Source organism: Mycteria americana, chromosome 4 (genome assembly GCF_035582795.1).
Source record: "Mycteria americana isolate JAX WOST 10 ecotype Jacksonville Zoo and Gardens chromosome 4, USCA_MyAme_1.0, whole genome shotgun sequence".
NCBI lineage: Eukaryota > Metazoa > Chordata > Aves > Ciconiiformes > Ciconiidae > Mycteria > Mycteria americana.
The window spans coordinates 89,281,608-89,299,369 of NC_134368.1; the positions used below are offsets into that span (position 1 = coordinate 89,281,608).

General features: G+C 63.0%; 1 protein-coding gene across 3 annotated transcripts; it reads left to right on the forward strand.

The window, feature by feature from the left end:
- Positions 1 to 2,099: 2,099 nt before the first annotated feature.
- Positions 2,100 to 17,533, forward strand: RBPMS (RNA binding protein, mRNA processing factor). Of its 3 annotated transcripts, XR_012775689.1 has the most exons (9): positions 2,100 to 2,240; positions 9,057 to 9,134; positions 9,685 to 9,723; positions 9,866 to 9,928; positions 10,678 to 10,828; positions 11,731 to 11,861; positions 13,711 to 13,780; positions 15,002 to 15,107; positions 15,875 to 17,533. XR_012775689.1 is itself a non-coding variant. In XM_075501249.1 (8 exons), the coding sequence occupies exons 1-7, from the start codon at positions 2,178 to 2,180 to the stop codon at positions 13,771 to 13,773; spliced, it is 588 nt and encodes a 195-aa protein (XP_075357364.1). In that variant the 5' UTR covers positions 2,100 to 2,177; the 3' UTR covers positions 13,774 to 13,780; positions 15,875 to 17,533. The 3 variants fall into 3 exon arrangements, 2 of the variants coding, with proteins under 2 accessions (XP_075357364.1, XP_075357363.1); XM_075501249.1 differs by lacking the exon at positions 15,002 to 15,107; XM_075501248.1 differs by lacking the exon at positions 15,875 to 17,533 and having other exon boundaries at positions 15,002 to 15,109.
- Positions 17,534 to 17,762: the final 229 nt, after the last annotated feature.

Genomic DNA, 17,762 nt, shown 5'->3' on the forward strand with positions numbered 1-17,762 from the left:
CCGGCCCACCCGCGCAGCCCCAGCCCTTTTCGTGGAGATGCCCACGGAGGGGGAAAACAACGGGAGATGAAACGCATCTCTCCAGTTTCTCCCCCTGCTGAAAGATAAGGAATTTTGCTGGGAATTTACCCCAAAAGCAAGAGGCTCCAGCAGATTTGGGTAACTAGATCGGTCCCCACGCCTTAAATTCCCTCTCGGGGCCACCTGCCCTCATAGCCAGACGCTTCCCGCTCCCCCAAACCCAGCTGGCGTGGCTCACTTCCATGTCCCTCCCAGCAGGAGAGGTTCTGCTCTGTAAATCGCCGCTGCGGGGAGGCTGGAAGCCCTCTGCTCCAAGTCGGTGGCAGGGCTGGGTCCATCCCGGCAGGCAGCGGGACACGTGGGCAGCTGCCCGTAGATGTTTTGGCCACCGAGTCGCAGAAAGGCTTAGCCGTGACCTTAAACGCCTGTTCGGTACGAGCCCTCTGCCATCGGCAGGATGTCCTCGGCGTCACCTCCCGGTCCCAGTATGCGGGCAACATCTGCTCTGGACACGGCCGCTGGTCAAAGGCTTTTCACCCCCAGGGTCTCCGTCACGCTGCTCCGGAGCCGGCCGCAGCCCCGCGGGACCACAGCCCCCATCCGTGGGGACGCGGCAGGGCTGGGGGCAACCCAGAACCGAGATATGAAATCAAGCGAGCGGGGTGCAGGGTCCAGCACAAGCCCACCTAAAGCCCAGCCTGAGCAGGGAGCAGGGTGGAGCCTAAATGCAGCCCAGGGCCAGGTGGGGAGGGGGCGTGGGTGGCCCAGACCCCAGGTGGGGCTGGCGATGAGCCCCAGCGGCCCCGGTCCTGCCGGGGGTGAGGACAGAGGGCTGGCACGCCACAGCGGGGACCCCTACTTTAATGTCACCCCCCTTCCACCGCGGCCAGCCCCCCGTCCCACAGCCAGCCCTGCCCCTGCATCCCCCCTCCTGTGCCCTGTGTCCCCAGCACTGTCCCCTCCCCTGCCCCACAGCCCTGCTGCAGCCATGTCCCTGGGACTGTGTCCCCTGTCCCCAGCCTTGTGTCCCATGTCCCCAGGACTGAGTCCCATCTCCCCAGCCTTGTCCTGTGTCCCCAACCCTGTGTCCTAGTCTATGTCCCACGTCCCCAGCCTTCTGTCCTGTGTCCCCAGCCCTGCATCATGCATCCCATCTCCCATATCCCGTGTCCATGGTCCTGTGTCCAGTGTTCCTAGCCTGTATCCCATGTCCCCAGCCCTGTGTCCCAAGTCCCCAGCCTTGTGTCTTGTGTCCCCAGCCTTGTGTCTTGTGTCCCCAGGACTGTGTCCCCTGTCCCCAGCCTCGTCCTGTGTCCCCAGCCTTGTGTCTTGTGTCCCCAGCCTTCTGCCCCATGTCCCCAGCCTTCTGTCCTGTGTCCCTAGCCTTGTGTCCTGTGTCCCCAACCCTGTGTCCTAGACTATGTCCCATGTCCGCAGCCTTGGGTCCCGTGTCCCCAGCCCTGTGTTCAGTGTCCCCAACCCTGTGTTCAGTGTCCCCAGCCCTGTGTCCTGTCCCCAGCCTTGTGTCCTGTGTCCCCGACCCTGTGTCCTAGACTATGTCCCATGTCCCCAGCCTTGGGTCCCGTGTCCCCAGCCCTGTGTTCAGTGTCCCCAACCCTGTGTTCAGTGTCCCCAGCCCTGTGTCCCACGTCCCCAGCCCTGTGTCCTGTCCCCAGCCTTGTATCCTGTGTCCCTGACCCTGTGTCCTAAACTATGTCCCATGTCCCCAGCCTGTCCCACGTCCCCAGCCTTCTGTCCCGTGTCCCCAGCCCCGTGTCCTGTCCCCAGCCTTGTGTCCTGTGTCCCCGACCCTGTGTCCTAGACTATGTCCCACGTCCGCAGCCTGTGTCCCATGTCCCCAGCCTCGTGTCCCGTGTCCCCAGCCCCGTGTCCTAGACCATGTCCCACGTCCCCAGCCTTCTGTCCCACGTCCCCAGCCCTGCCCTCTCCCCCCACCCCGCGCCCCTCCATCACCCCCCGTCCCCCTCCGCCCCCTCCCTCCCCCGGCCCCCTTCCCCCTTCCCCGCCCCGTCCCTCCCCCGGCCCCCGCCGCCCCGCCCCGGCCCCCCCCGCCGCCCGCCGGGGCCCAGCCCGCAGCACCGCCCGCCCCGGACGCGGCTGCCGCCGGCGGGACGAGGAGCCTGGCCGGACGCACCATGAGCAGCCTCCCCGCCGACCGGGAGGGCGGCCCCGCCGACACCGGCCTGCCCGAGGAGGAGGTAGCGGGGCCGGGGGGGTACCTCGCCGCGGGGGGGTGGGGGGTGTGGGGGGGGCCCGGGGGTTTTGGGGTTTTGGGGTGGGGGGGGGGGTCCGGCATCCCCCTCCCCACCCGCGATCCCCGGGGGCTGCGCTCCGCGGGTGCCCACGCACCCCACGCGGGACGTGGGTCCGGCCCCAGGTACCGGGGCTGCTGCGGGGGGGGTGGGGAACGAACGGCGGGCAGCGCATCCCCCGCTCCCGGGGGACCCCCCCCGCCCCCGGCGGGGCCACCGCATCCCCCGGCATCCCCCCCTTCCCTCCCCGGGTGTCCCCGCAAACACCCCGCGAACACCCCTCCGCCTCCCCGGGAAGACCTCCGGGCGCAGGGCAGGGGAGCCCCACTCAAAACACGCAGCTCCCCGCCGTGTGTGTGTGTGTGTGTGGGGGGGCAAACCAGCCTCACCCCACGCCCCCGGGGCCGGTGCTCGGCGCTGCCGGGTGGGTTGCGGGGTGACGGTGGGCGTCCAGCGGGCTTCGCCTCTCTCTTCCAGTGGGTCTCACCCCAAAGACGGACGAAACCCTCTCGTCCCCGCGGGAGACAAACCCCACGCCCCGCCACAGGGGCGAGAGTGGGTTTTCTGCGGCGCAACCGCCAAGTTCCTGGTTTTGCCCGTGACCTTGAGCTGGGAATTTGGACTTTAGGAGGGTGAGAGCAGGCAGATAGGATCTTCTCCTCGCCTTCCACCCGCCGGGCTGCTCCGACACGTCCCCGCCGGCCTCTCGGTGGGGTCTCTGGTTGAGAGGTGACGCCGGGACGCACCGCAGATCTGCTCGCCTGCTGTCGCCTACCTTGATTTTTTGATTCCAGAGCCTGAATCTTCCCAAAGTTCCCCAAAGCGCTCCAATAACGGGGAATTTTTCTCCCGGCAGCCTCGCCGGGTGCGAGGCAGACGATGCTGCCGGCTCCTTGCGGGTGATGCGGCGATGTAGCTCGGACGGGCACGGCAGCGGGAGATGCCCACGGAGGCCTGTTGCCTTTCCCCACGGCGTGTGGCATGTGCCGCGCTGGCTAAGGGCAGCCCTCGCTGGAGCCGGGGGGCGAGAGGCCGGCCATGGCACGGCTGGCCCTCGGGGACCCCCTGACCTTGCGATGCGGCCCTGCCCGGGGGGGGGATGCTGGACACGGGGAGTCCCTGGAGGGGACGGCTGCGAGGTGCCAGCGTCCCCTGCCACGCTGGGGACGTGTTAGGAGGGCGATGGCCGCTCGTCCTCGCAAGCCGGGCTCCTCCAGTGCCAGGCAGGTATTTTCCCTGGGCGAGTTTTTCCCAGCCCTGGCTGGAAGAGCCGGTGCCGTCGAGTATTTGCTCAAGCGAAGGGGAAGGGGGTTGCCCAGCTACTGCACCCTGCAAACCTCTCCCCTCCCTGGGGCTTGCCTTCCAGCCTCGTGCCCCCCACCCCCCAAAAAAAAGAGGGAGAAGCAGCGCCCGTCCCAGGGAGGTCGAGGTGGGACAAGCCTCAGCTTCGGCCCCGCTCCTCCTGCCTCCTCCCTGGGCTGGCAGGAGTCCTGCTGCCTGCTCCTGGCACCCCAGGGTGGCCTCCCCATCCCTCTCGCCTCCCCCCCGCCCCGGGAGGGACCCCCCGGTGTAGGGGAGATGTGGGCCGGGGGGGTTCCCCACGGAGGAGCCAGGGGTGGGGGGTAGAGCGATTTGGAAAGGAGGTCACGTCACTCCGGCCGGGCGAGAACGGCATGCAAAAGGCTCGACGGAGGCCTTATTTGGTAGCGGAGCGGCTCCGGAGAGCCCGGCTCGTGGCCCTCGTCCCCATCCCATGCCAGATCCCTCATCCGGGTGCACCGGGGTGTGGGGAGAGGACCCCAGGGACAGTTTCTGGGGGGGGAAGGTGCCCAGTGGATGGCTAAGGTTTGCCCCCGTGGCTCCTGCGTTGCATCCCCCTGTGCTCCTGCTTCCTTTCCTCCTCGAAGCGCCGGGGCCGGAGGGTTTGGGAACAAGCCCCGAGTGGGACATGGCCGTGCGTGACCCCCCGCCCGTGCCCGCTGCTCCTCCGCTGTGTTGCAATCCCCCATCTGCTCCCTTGGCTTCGCACTGGCTTTTCCTCCGCCGCTTCCTCGTTCCAGCCCCTGCGGCTCCAGACTCGCTCTTCCCCGAGGGCTTGCTCCTCTCCTCCCGTCCGGAGGACGTTTGGCTACCCGTCCGGAGAAATGGCTACGGGTGGTGGGACCCGTAGCCCGGTCCTCCCGCATCCCGGGGGCGGAGGAGCCAGCATCCCTCGGCCTCAGCCTTGTTTATGTTGGGGAGTTTTGCGGGTTGACGGCGCGCGTACACACAGCCCGGGAATATAAACCCAGCCGAGGAGGACGCTCCATTAGCAGAGAGAGTATTTACGCAAGGACTAATCCCCGCGGGGCTGGAATGCACCCTGCCGCGGGGGAGACAGCACCCCACTTTGCTGGGGGGGGACGGGGGACGGGGGGGGAAGGGGGGAAGCTCCGCTTGCCCTGTTTTACGGCTCGATCACAGCCCCGTGCCATCGCCTTCCTCCTCCCGCCGGGGTCCAGCTGCCCGGCAGTGCCTCCGCGGCGGTGGCCAGTCAAGCGGCTAATCGGCTGGTAGAGAATTAAAGCGAGCCCCCGCTGAAAGGTGCGGGACGGGGAGCTGGGGCCGAAGGAGGCGATTAAATGCCTCGTGAATGAATCACCCGGACGCCTTCCGCCTCTCCCCTCCGGCCCCCGGCCTGTTAACGTTTACCGGGGGGTGGTTTGCGCAGGGGCAGGGGAGTGTGACCGCGCCGGCGGGGCTCCCGGCAGCCCTCGGGGCACCCGGCATCCCTCGGGGTGCCGCGGTCCGATGGGGGTCCAAGGCAGGCAAATGCCTCCCTGGTGCCTGCTTACCTTCGGGAGACAAACCTGGCTTGTGGCTTCATGTGAGGAAGAGGAGGAGGAGGAGGAGGAGGAGGAGAGCTGCCGGTGCTCCACCATGGACTTCTCCATGCTGGGGCCATCCTCAAGCCGTGGTCTAGAGACCCCAGCCACCTCTTGGGACAGGTCCCCACCCTCCTCACGTGTCCTCAGCCCCGACCGTCCCAGCAAACCCCCCCAGGCCCTCTCCAGCATCCCTTAAATTGGCCCCAGACGGGACGTGGTATTTCAGGGACAGCAGAAGGTGCTGGTGGGACGGAGGGACAGGCCGGAGGTGGGATGGAGATGGCTTCCTAGAGAGAGGAGAGAAGCAGAGGCTAGGAGAAGACTTTCTGCAGGGACGATAAAAGCCAGGAGGGGACAAACCAGGAGCGAGGTGGCGGAGGTGGGACCCAGCGGCCCCGGCAAATCTGGGAGCTGTGGGGCGCAGCGGCCGGAGCAGAGGAGGACCGTGGGAAGGGGACTTCGTGTGCTCCTTGTGCGGTCCCATAGCTGTCATCCCCGCTGAAGGACATCAAGGTGGTGGTCACCTGCAAGGTCCCACACCCATGGCCAGCGGCTTCCCGGAGCAAACATCGGCACTTCTGACCTGGAAGAAACCTTTGGTTTCACCCCAAATTGTAACAAGAAGGAGAGAGGGAGAAATGCTCCACCAAGAAGAAACTCTGAAAAACGTCTGCGCGGCAGAATTGAAACGGAACGGTTGGGGCTGTCCTAAACCGGGGGCGTTTGGGCTGCGGGAGTCCCACCGCCACGCTCGAGCACCCTTCGCTGATCTTTGCTCGGGAGCCGTAGGTCTGGCCCCGTCCCCCAAGACACTTGGGAGCACGTCTCGCCCGATCCACCTCCGAGAAGGGGTCATTTTTCCTTATGGAAGAGCATATATCTGCCTGCCGGCCGGTGATATCCCTGATACGACTTCTTTTTCCCCCCCTCAAGGGCAGGATTTTGCCCTGGGAGCGTTTCGGGTAGAGGATGGAAGCTGAGCCCCTGGGATCTCTCGGCACAGGAAAGCCTGGAGCAGCTCCCTGCAGGCTGAAGCTCCTCTTCCATTTAAGGGCAGGAGTAATATTTCCGCCTAAAATCTTTCCCTTGGCAGAAGGATATCCGTCCAGCCCGCTGGGAATTGTCCCCGAGGACGCTCCCTTTCTCTGCCGGTCCCACCTCATTTTAACGCAGCCCAAACCCTCCCACCTGCTTGTTACCCAGCCCAGCAAAAGGATGCTGTTTACGTAGGACCTACTTAAACGTCCCTGTGGCTGGGTACGCCAGCCCCCCGGCACCCTTTTGCGGGGTGCAGAAGGGGAGCACCCATGACCTCGTATCTCCTCCCTCCCCTCCAGCACCCAAACATCCCTTTGGGGCTGGAAACCAGCTGGGGGATCCTTTGGAGCCCTTCTCCCTCTCCCGCTCGCCGCTGTATAATTTTATGGTTTAAAACTTGGCCGACCCACGTTTGAACTTTCAAAGAAAACAAGTCGTTACCGAAGAGAAGCCCTTCCTTTGCGAGGCCGAGTTTCGGAGGGTTTTTCAGGGTCTTCTATCTCTCCCGTCTCTCTGCCGCGCGGCTACGGGGCTAAAAGATCTGGCGAGCTGGGCTCATAGGGGTTTGGATTTCAGGGACGTGGCAAATTGCCATCTCCGACGCCTCTGGTGTCACGCAGGTCCCCGGGGAGAGGCGAGCCAGCGTGCCAGGGAAGACGGGAGGCTCGAGGGGTGATGGAGACGGGGGGACCACGCAGGGACGCTCAGCCTCTTCGGGAGGCAAACCCGGCTGGGAGGGTGGATGTGTCCGGCGAGCCGATTCCCCGAGTAGCAGCCGTGCTCAGGCGGACCCGTCTGAAGAGGAACGTTGTTTTTCCCTAGGAAAGGATAAATTTGCCTTCTTTACATTGAATTTCGTGGACGCAAGGGGAGCTCCTCTGGGTGAATCCCTCCCCAGCCCCTGCCGGGAGCCATTCGCATCGGGAGATGGGGCAGCACTGAACGCCTTGGGATGCTCCGTCACCCTCTGATCTCCGAAGAGAGGCGGAAAGCTGGCGGGGGTCCCCCAAGGCGCTTTGGGGGGGGCTTCCAGCCCACCGCGGATGGTCCCAGTAGAGGGGACCGGCTACCGGGCTGTGCCTAACGGCAGCCCTGGCGCAGGAAGGGGTGAGGACGCGGCTGTGCTGATCCCATCCCGCCTGGAGCTCTCGGCATCCCTCTGGGCAAGGCCCTGAGCATCCTTTCCTGGCCGGAGCAGGGCTTGCTTTCCAGGAGGAGTGGTTTATGGTTTAAACCATAAATCCCGCGCTTTCAAGCGCGGGATGGCCGTACCTTCACGGCTGGCTTGTCTTCTGGCAGCCCCCGTGCGCCCCGCGCTGGGTACCAGCAGCTGGGTACCAGCAGCGATGGGTACCAGCAGCGATGGGTACCGGTACCCAGCGATGGGTATCACTGGGGCTGTTGACACAAGGGCTATATGCAAACGGCCCTGAGTACCTTTTGTTATTTAATAGATACAGGTCAGCCAGAGGTTTTGTTACACAAAGCAGGAATGTTTGCTGCTCCCAGGCTGGGAGATGGGGTAGATAGCTTATCTGCAAGAGAAAGAAGAAACGTCAGCAGAAGAATAGGCCTGGGCTGGCTCTTTCTGGCTGTTTCGCATGTCTCTGTCCCAGGGAATGGGGTGGGCAGGGTGCCTGGCCAAAAAAGAAAATTAAAAAAAAAAAAAAAATCAAGGTTTTCCCCTCCTTCAGCCCAAATCTGGCAGCTTGGCACCCAGGGGTGGGTGGCCTTGGGCTAGCCCCTCCGGACCAGCTCTCACAAGGCATTTGGGTGCCTGAAAAAATAAGCTCCAGCCATCGAATCCTCCACATTACCTGCGGGTAAGATGCTGTGGGAGCAGCGGGAGCGGGACTGGCTCACAAGCAAGCCCGGAGCCGAGGGGGACGGCAAGGCAGGGACCCCACCGACACGGGCACCGTCCCCGGGTGCCCCAGCGAGAGCAGCAGGGCTGAGACCCAGCGGGCTCTGAGCCTAAATACAGCCCCATGGGCAGGGTGCGTGGGTGGGGGGTCCAGCTGGGGCCGCTTGGGGCTATCGACAGCCCCAGGCTCCCGCGGGCCCCCGGCCATCGGTCACCGAAGCGTTTGGATGAGATTTTGGGGGATGAGGAGCGAGGGACCGGCAGCAGATCCAGCTGTCGCTCTCCTGCCCCACATCGCTCCCCCAGTTACGAGCTGGTTGTAAAGCAACACCATCCCAGCACGGGTCTTGCCCATCGCCGAGGAGCCCCACATCCCGCCTCGGGGTCGGTGGAAGCAGGGTTTCTGCGAGCCGCCCCGCCTTTGAGGATGCCGCACCACGGCAAACATCAGATCCACCCCAAAAGAGTTAAAACCCCTTCAAAAGGTGACTTTTATAAACGGGGGACAGGCTGCTTAAAACCAGCCCCCTCTAAAACAGGGCCATTCCTCCAGGAGGAAGAGTCGGGGTTTGCTTCTCCCAGTCCTTAATGAGCTGCTGCAATTAAACGGAGACAATAGGCATTGTCTGCAGAGCAGGGGCTCTGCTGGGGATGCCAGGAGAGATCCCGTTTGCCAGACCGGGCTAGGAAGGCGCGGGGATGCTGGCAGCCCTTTCGGCCCGGAGGGCACTCGGTGCAGTGAGGACGGGCGGCGGTTCCCTTCCCGTGGTGTCTCAGCAGCTTGCTCTGCGGTCACCCCAAGGATGGGGACGCCCCTCCCAAAAATGCCGCATCCCCCAAGTGCGGCTTAAGGCTTTTGGCTGCCCACGAGGTTCCCCTCGGGCTGGCATCGTCCCGCTCACGCGCCACCGCCTAAGGCTGCGAGGAGACGTGGGGTAGCCCCACGTTTGGGATGAGGGAGGGTCCTCAGGAACTTCCTTTCTTCTTTTCCAGGTGAGGACGCTTTTCGTCAGCGGGTTGCCTCTGGACATCAAACCCCGGGAACTTTACCTGCTCTTCAGGCCCTTTAAGGTACCGGATTGGGGTGGGGAGAGGGGGGCTGGAAGCACGGGGCTGGCCCCCTGCCCCATCCCCATAGGCCCCCCAACCTTGGTGGGATCTGGGAGCCCGCTGGTTTCCCCCCCAAAATGTCTAATTCGGTCATTTTAGTCAACAGAAACAAGTTTCTGCGCCTTTTCCCCCCCCAATAAACCACAGGAAACTGGCATTGGGCGCTCTGATGGCACCGGGGTTTTAATCGCACGTTGACTTGCACCCCGTTCAGCAGCAGAAGAGCGTTGGCTGCAGACCCCTCCGGTCTCTTCACCCTGCCAGACCCGCGGCTCAGACGCCGGCTCTTTTCAAACCACGAAGGATAATATTTGATAACGTTATCAGGCATCCGGCATCCCTACAAAAATCCAGCGGCAGCCAGTCCCTGCCATGGTGCTGAGCCTTGGCAAGCCGTGCCTGCCCCGTGGCCCCAGCTGCCGGGTGATGGATGCGGGAGGTTTCCCTCTCCGAGGGGCAGCTGAACCGCGGCGATCTCCACCGAGCACCCTTTTTTATTCTTTCCTTGCAGGGGTACGAAGGATCTCTCATCAAACTCACCTCCAAGCAGGTAGGAGCCGCTCAAAACGGGGCGAGCGTCCCTCGCCATGCTCCCACTCTCCCCCGGCACCGCCGATCCCCGGGGCGGGGGGGGTCCCCGCTCTTGCTCCCCGCCAGCCTGATTGACGGTGCTTCCTCTCCTTCCTCTGCAGCCCGTGGGCTTCGTCAGCTTCGACAGCCGCTCCGAGGCGGAGGCGGCGAAGAACGCGCTGAACGTGAGTGCGCCCGGCCGCTCCATTTTGTCGGGATTTTTTTTCCCTTCGTTTCCCCGTCCCTGGGTGCTCTCCGAATTCCTCCGTCCCAGGGACGCGCCTCTCCCGCCCCGCCTGGCCCCACTGCACCCCCATCCCTCCAGCCGATCCCCGTGGGCTGCTTCTCATCTGCGTCCTCCCTCCCGGGGGGCTGCATCCCTCTCGCCTTTCCCAGGGCCATCGGGGCGGGATTGAACCCGAAGGATCAGAGCCTTAGCTACGAGTCGGCGAGAGATGCCTTTCCCAGCCTCTCCCGTTTCTTCGGCGGGAAAAACCCCACCTAAAGCTGCAAAAGAAAAAGCAAATTTCACTTTTCTTTAGCAGCTCCCTCCTACCTCTGCGGAGTTAACCTCCTGAAAACAGTCACGGGGAGAACCTCGTGGAGCCGGTTCTCCAATTCCTCCCCGGGTTTTGGTTTGGGTTTTTTTTTTTTTTTTTCCCCCCTTGTCTTCATTTTCACTGTAAAACTTTTTTTTTGGCTCCGCTAATCCCTCTGGATAAGAGCTCGGCCGTGCGGGATGCCGACTGCCAAATATGGTGCCGATGCTAAAGATGCTGGAGGAATGCGAGCCGCCTCGGGGCCTGGCAAATTAGCTCATTTCAAGGCTGGAAGTTGAAAAAAAAAAAAAAAAAAAAAATTGGGAGTTATTTTTGCTGCGGGGCTGGCACGCGGCCGTGCTCGCCCACCCGCCGTGCCTCCTTCCCTCCCGCAGGGCATCCGCTTCGACCCCGAGATCCCCCAGACGCTGCGGCTGGAGTTCGCCAAGGCGAACACCAAAATGGCCAAGAGCAAGCTGGTGGGCACCCCCAACCCCAGCACGCCTCTCCCCACCGCCGTACCTCAGTTCATCGCCCGGGAGCCCTGTAAGTACCGTCCGTGGGTCTCCCAAGGGTGCCCCGCGCGCTCCCCCCCACCTGCCACCACGGCAGTGCCAGCAGGTTTTGGGGTGGCAGGCGCCGGGAGTCACCCCCATCCTCATTTGCCTCGGGAAAACACCTTATCGAGGCGATTCGGCCGCGCGGAGATCACGGGTGGATGTAGCGACGCCGGGCCCCCGGCGCAGGATGCTGGAGGGAGCAGGGATGCGGCGGGGGGGACGGCGGCGAGGTCCAGTTGGAAGCAGCAGCGCCCGCTTGCTGCAAGCGGGGTGGCATATGCCGGCCGGTGGCCAGAGGTCCCCAAGGGCAGCTGCCGGCACCGGAGAGGACCCAGGGGCAGGCGACAGCCCGGCTCGGCACAGCACGCCGGAGTGGGACGAGCCCGCGGTGCTGCTTCACCGCGCCGGGGAGTTTCCCCGGTCGCGGCTGGGGGTCTCAGCGGAGACCTCGGTGATGCCTTGCTGCGAGCACGCCATACCCGTTTCCGCTACCGGAAGAGCGTTTCTCGCGCGGACGCCGGTTCCTCGCCTCGCCGCTGCGCACGGGCATGAGCCGCAGGCTCTCCTTCGCGCCCACCGACGCTGGATCCCCGGGGTCATTAAACCTCTCAGAGACGACGAGCCCCAGCGACGCACCCGGCCCCACGGCATCGCTCGCCCCCGGCCGAGCCCCGCGTTTTCCCAGCCGGGCGAGTTCGGCGGTGGCTTTGCGGGTCGGCTCTCGCCGGCGGCTCGGCGTGCCGCGCTTCTCCGGGGGAAGCACCGCTCCCGCTCCTGCCGGCTTTGCGGGGAGAAGGAAGGACCGGCAGCGCCGTTGACCGGCAACGTGGTGTTGCAGGGGCCGTGGCCCGTCGGTCGCCGTTAACTCTCCTTCTTCTTTTCTTGCAGATGAGCTCACAGTGCCTGCACTTTACCCCAGTAGCCCTGAAGTGTGGGGGCCGTACCCTCTGTACCCAGCGGAGTTAGCACCTGCTCTACCTCCTCCTGCTTTCACCTATCCCGCTTCGCTGCACGCCCAGGTAATTCAGACCCATCGCCATCACTGCGCTCACCCTCCCACCCGCCCCGGACCCCCTTCCCCTGGGTGCTCACCGCACCGCTAACCTCTTCCCGGCTAACAGGCACTCCCCCCCGCCACCCCTGATATTTAGGGATGCCACCCAAACCGAGCTGAGCGCTGGCAGCGGGGCGTGCGGGCGGCACCGCCTGCCTCTCCCCAAACACCTCTCTCTGCCTTCCTACCTTCGCTCTCGCCCGGGCCGGGGGCAGGCGGGGAGGGGAGGGATGGGGGATGCTCGCCGGGGCCGGACCGTCCCCGTCGCTGCCGGCACCGAACGACCCATCCGGCTGCCGGCGCGGTGCAAGACGGGGTCTCCTGACGCCCCGTCCGCCTCTCGAGCGTCGCTTGCTGGATGCGGGGTGTGAAGCGAAGCGACTCTGACGGGGAGGAGAGGGCAAGCGAAGCGCCAACGGAGGACCCATCTTTTATTGACGAGGCACTCTCTTGTCACAAGCGCTCTTCTGCTGGCTGCCACCGCCGGTGGCTCCCGATGGCGGCACGCGGCCGTTAAAAATTAACCGTCCGCCCCAGGAGAGGAGCGGGGAAAAGACGATGTGGAAACGGAGGTGGCAGAGGATTTCTTCGCAGTGCCGGCCTTTGGGACGTTTCCTGGAGCGGCGATGCCGGGAAGAGACCCTGCCGCGGGAGGGGAACGGGCAGCCGCCTCCCCAGCAGCCACGCCGGACATCATCCCGGCTTTCGCTCCTCGCTGCCGGCTCCGGCTTGGCGGTGAGCAGGAGGAAACGAGCGCACGGAAACAGATTTGCCGGATAAGATGCATCCGAAAGGCTTTTGGCCCCGGCCCACCGGGATTGAGCCGGGTTATCCGGAGCCGCCATCACTGGGAGCCGGAGGCTGGTTTGAGCGGGAGGGCGAGGAAAAGCGCTCGGTGAACAAACCAGCCACAGCCTTTGGATGAAACTCCGGCTTTTTGGGGCCTGCTGTTTATAGAAGAGCGGCGGTAAATATTATTGCAGCTACGTACTTGCCTTGTCAAATAACCGCTAACAGGCAGCACCTGCGCTTGCTCGGGAGGCCAGGGACATGGCCGGCAAAGGAAACGGAGGCGTAAGGAGGCTCCGAGGGCCCCCCCGGGAAAACCCAGGCGGAGACTTGATGTTAGACGCTGTTAGAGCCATTATCTGCCGCGGTGACAGAGCCAGCACGGCGGGGAGGATGGCGGTGGCACCTTCCCCGTCGCCCCCGGGTGCTGCGGTGAAGCAGGCAGCACTCCCCTGCTGGGGACACAGCCTGTCCCCGTCCCTGTCCCCGTCCCCGTCGTCCCCCCGCGCGGCCGCCGGCGTCGTGGGTTTGGTGGGGGGCGTTGGAGAGGGGTGCCACCACCCAAACCAGAGCTGCTCGCTGCAGGGTGGCCTCCCCGCCTGGGTCCTGCAGGATGGGGAACCTCAGGACGGACGGCGGGGCCGACGTGGCGTTATCCGGCAGAGCGCCGAGTGCCCGCAGGCAGGCAGCGAGAGCCGCCGGGTTTTGGTGTCTGACGTTTCCCCCCCCGGTCCGATGCGGGCTTTGCAGGTGTTAGGAGGGGAAGAGCCTACCTCCCGCTCAGCGAGACCGCGGTGCCGCCGTCCCGGCTCGGTCCTGCTGCGAGCAGCGATGCCGGGGGCCACGCTCGGCCCCAACCGGCGTCGCCGTCCGAACCGGGGCTGGGATGGCCGTACCGTTTGCGTTTCGACCTCCCTCCACCCTGCGCCTGGGGAAGGCCGGGAAAGGGAAGCCCAGAGGCAACCGGCTCTTGCCAGGGTGGGCGGCCAGCACCCCTCTCACCTGCCTCCCTCTTGTCTCTGCAGATGCGCTGGCTCCCTCCCTCCGAGGCTGGTTCTCAGGGCTGGAAGTCCCGTCAGTTCTGCTGAATGCCGGGTGAGTGCCGCCTCCCCGCTCCCATCCCCCCGTGCCGGTGTGGGGGGCTGGGACCCACCTCCACCCTTACCCTGCGCTCCCCCCGCCGCGACTCTCGGGGTCTCCGGCGGCTCAGGGTGGGCGGCCAGACCCTACGCCTGCGCTGGCGAGGCCGCTTTCTGGCAGACACCATAGGTCCGGGTGCCCTCCTTGCCCCCAGGAAGGGGATGCCTCTGCCGCTGCCCACCCCAACGCCTTCCCAAATAACCCCGGGCAGGATGGAAGGACCGGTCCGTGGCTCGCTGGCCCACGCTTGCAGCGGCGGAGGCCGCGTGCCCAGGGGGTGCAGCGATGGCAGGGTCCTGCAAATGAAGGCGACCTCCGCCTCCCAGCGCAACACAAACATCTCATTAAACCTTAATGAAAACTCCCCTGGCAGCCTGGGGTGACAGGGCTGCTAAAACAAGAAGCGTGGCGCGATCCCAGCCTGCCCCGACCGTCCCAGCTGCCATCCCCCCCCCCACCCCCCCCGCCCCCCGCCGCCGATGCCTGCCGGGAAGCCTCCTGCCCCACGTCCGCACCCACCTGCGGAGAGACCCCAGGGGAATCCAACGAGGCGGCGAGGCTCCGGCATCGGCTCCCGTGCCACCGCTCTGCCTGTCTGCCTGGCGCCCGCAGCCCCGTGCCGTGGCCGCAAGGCTCCCTCGCCCGCGGAGGGCAGGAGGACGGGCCGTGGCTGCAGCCGACCCGAGACTTGGATCCGTAAAGCGTTTACCGGCTATTTTAGGCCCAGCAGATAAAAATAGGGAGCGGCGAGACTTTGGGAACCGGTGGTTCTTCCAAAATATGGAACGTGCCAATGTTTCCAGCTAAAACGTAAGCAGAGCCGTCTTTGGGAAGGGGAGATGAGTGAATCCCTTGGAGCAGGTACGCCAAGCCGCAATGGGCAGCAAGGATGGAGGGTCCGGGACCTCCCCGCTCCCCGCCAGGCTCCTCCAGCTGGGAAGGGCTAGGGCACAGCCCAGCGAAGGGTTTTTCTGTGGCCCTGGCTCTCCCACCTGCACCCTCCCCGTATTTGCCACGCGGAGCCCATCAGGGCAGGGTTAAGCCGCAAACCGCCCCTTAGGAAGCGCCGACCCCGGCCACCGCAAAATAACCTCTCCCCGCAGCACGCCGACCCCGGCCCCCGGCCGCCGGCTGCCCCTGCCAGCGTCCCTAACCCTCCGCTGTGTCCGCTCGCAGGTCTCAGGTGTGTGATGGTGGCCTACAGTCAGTCTTGTGGGTATTAATGGAGTCTTCCAAGGCGGCTACTGGGTTGGCGTGCTCTCCGCAAAACCACAGTGTGCTGGTAAGGCTGCAGCACGGCACACGGCTGCGCGAGGGGGACCCGGCCCCTCGCTGCTTTGGGGAGGGGGTAGAGGGGCGAGGAAGCCGACGGGATGTCTGCGAGGGGCAGCAAGACGGGCACCTCTCTGGGATCGAGCCCTGCAGGGTGGCGTCTACAGCACGGCACGGTGCCTCCAGCACCGAACCACGGCTCCGCCATTCGTGTTTATCGTCGTTATCTGGGGTGAGGGTTTCGACAGCCGAGGAATGCCTCTCGGCTTTGAATTACCCCCTTTGAATTACCCCCGCTAATCTCATCTCGCTGCCGTCCTCGCTTCCTGCCTTGGATCAACAGAGACCGAATTCCTCTCAAGTGCAAAATTCAGCTCAAACTTAACTCTCAGCTTCCCAGCTGGTACCCTCCTTAGTTAAAAGCGCAGGGGGCTAGAGCCAGCAGGAAGAGCAAACTGGGACCAGTGGGGTCCTTCCCCTCTGGCCAGGGTGCCGACAGCCCCGGCTCTCCCCGCAGGCATTTCCCACCTTGCCCTTTCCTGGTTAAACAACTGAACAACTGTCCTTGGAGCGCAGTCCCAGCACGGGCTGCTCTCCCTTCCTCGCCCTGTTTCCAAAACAAGCCTCCCTCTCCCCCAGGCTGCGGCACGGGAGCTTCCCTACGAAGGAAGAGAGATTAACCACAGCCCTTTTTCCGCTTTGCCTCAGACCAAGATCGCGGCTGCTTCCCCCCCCCCCCCCCCCCTTTTTTTTTAACACCTCTCTCTGTTGTTACAGGCTTGAAAAAAAAACAAAACCTCACACAAGTTTGGATTCCTCCAAGACTTTCCCACAGCCTCTATCACACATCTGCTCTCCTAGAAGAAAAATGAAAAGCATACCTAGTAATAATATTTTCCTCTTTTACACTGTATATTTGTAAGAAAAGAGTGTGTTACTTCTGAAAGCATGGTTTGACAGGCATTGCTGTAGTGTTTGAAAAGGCTTTTCAAACACAACCATAGGAAAGCAGACAACAAAAAAAAGCAAAACGAGAGCAAGTATTTTTGTACCAAACCTCCTAAATAGGACAATCTTACACTGGGTCGGACCACAGGTTTCGTGCTTGACTTTCGAATGCGTGTAATTAAGAGTCTCTATCCCCCCGGCCCCCTCAGCTGCACGTCGAAGGCATGATGTTCACGTGCGTGCAGATGTCGAGACGCACGATTCGGGTTTGCAGGAATTGTGCTCCCTCTGGCACAGGAATCGTGCCCGGCTGTGTCAGCAAGACGTCTGCGGACACTTACAGTATTACCGTTTTCTTCCCAGTTGTACCAAACGACAAGCAGGCAGGACAATCAGAAACTTTCTTATGGTGATTTTTTTTACCTTAGGGCTATGTTAATAGCTTGCTGTGCAAAGCTTCGGCATGGTACAACGGCTCGGATCAGGGAATGGGCAGAGACAGCCCGCGCATGTAGCAAGGTGAAAATTTGCCTCCTCTTCCTGCCATGACTGCTTGAAGTTGTTACGGGCAACGTTAACTGCTGTATGAGAAAAAAAACCCAACAGACCCTTGGTTCGCCAGCTTACTCGAGGTTGGGCGCGAGTCCCGAGCGAGCCGAGGGGCTTAGACACGTGCCTACCGTTACGCCAAAGCGCTGGGCTGAACTGGGGTTTTAGCATCAAAGTTATGCCGGTCCGGCGGCTCGCTGTGTAGCATTTCCATGTTTCCATGTGCAAAGACAAGAAGGGAGGCTGCTAACACCCTTGGGGCAGTATCTGTAACCTTTACAGAGATAGCGTACCAGCAAAGAGACGGCTTGACGTACTAGTCTCTCATCCTTGCTCCAGGAGGAATTTGGAAAAAGAAAGAGCAAAGCAAACCCAACCTAAACCTCAAACAGAATTCAGTTTCTTGCAAAAGGAGGCACAAAACTTCTCCTTTCACTGCCTTTCCCCCCCACCACATCCCTGCTGCAGAGTACACCGAGCTCAGCCGCTGCCCGGGCTTCACCGTAGCCCATTTCCCAGCTGCACTGAAGACACAGGATGCCCGCGGCCTTGTTAAACACCATAACCTTTTTCTTCCTCCTTCCTTTTATTCTGTGGGTGGGCCAAAATAAGACGGCTGAGATTTCGGCTGCTGGAGCCGGGCCGGGGTGGGGGGTGAGATGGTGCGATGGGAAACTGTCCCATTGGGGTCTTCTGTAAAAAGTGGGATTGATACAAGAGAAGAAGTCAATTCCAAGACAAACCTCTGAGCGGCTCTAAAAGGAACGATACCAGCGTTTCCAAGCGACGGACTAACTCTTTTAGCAAACTATTTCCTGTACTTTGTCTTGTGGAGAGGAGAGAAGCTTCCACATTGTCTACTCCGCTTTTGGAAATATGTTTAAAGGTACTTTTCTATTGTAATTTTTTAAAAATAAAACCAGTGATTATTATAAGTTACGCGCAGAGCGTCGTCGTGTGCTGTGTATCTGGTTGGGAACAGGGAGGAGGATCCCAACGCACACCCTCCGGGGCCTCGGGGAACAGCAGCCTCCTTCCTCCCTCGGGGTATTTGAAGGCAACGCTCCTGAGGGACGGGGCGATTTTTTGGGGCAGATACCGTCAGCCCACCTGGCTCGCTTGGATCTCTAGGAAAGCTTCAAAATCCAGGCTGGAAGGATCAGCAGGC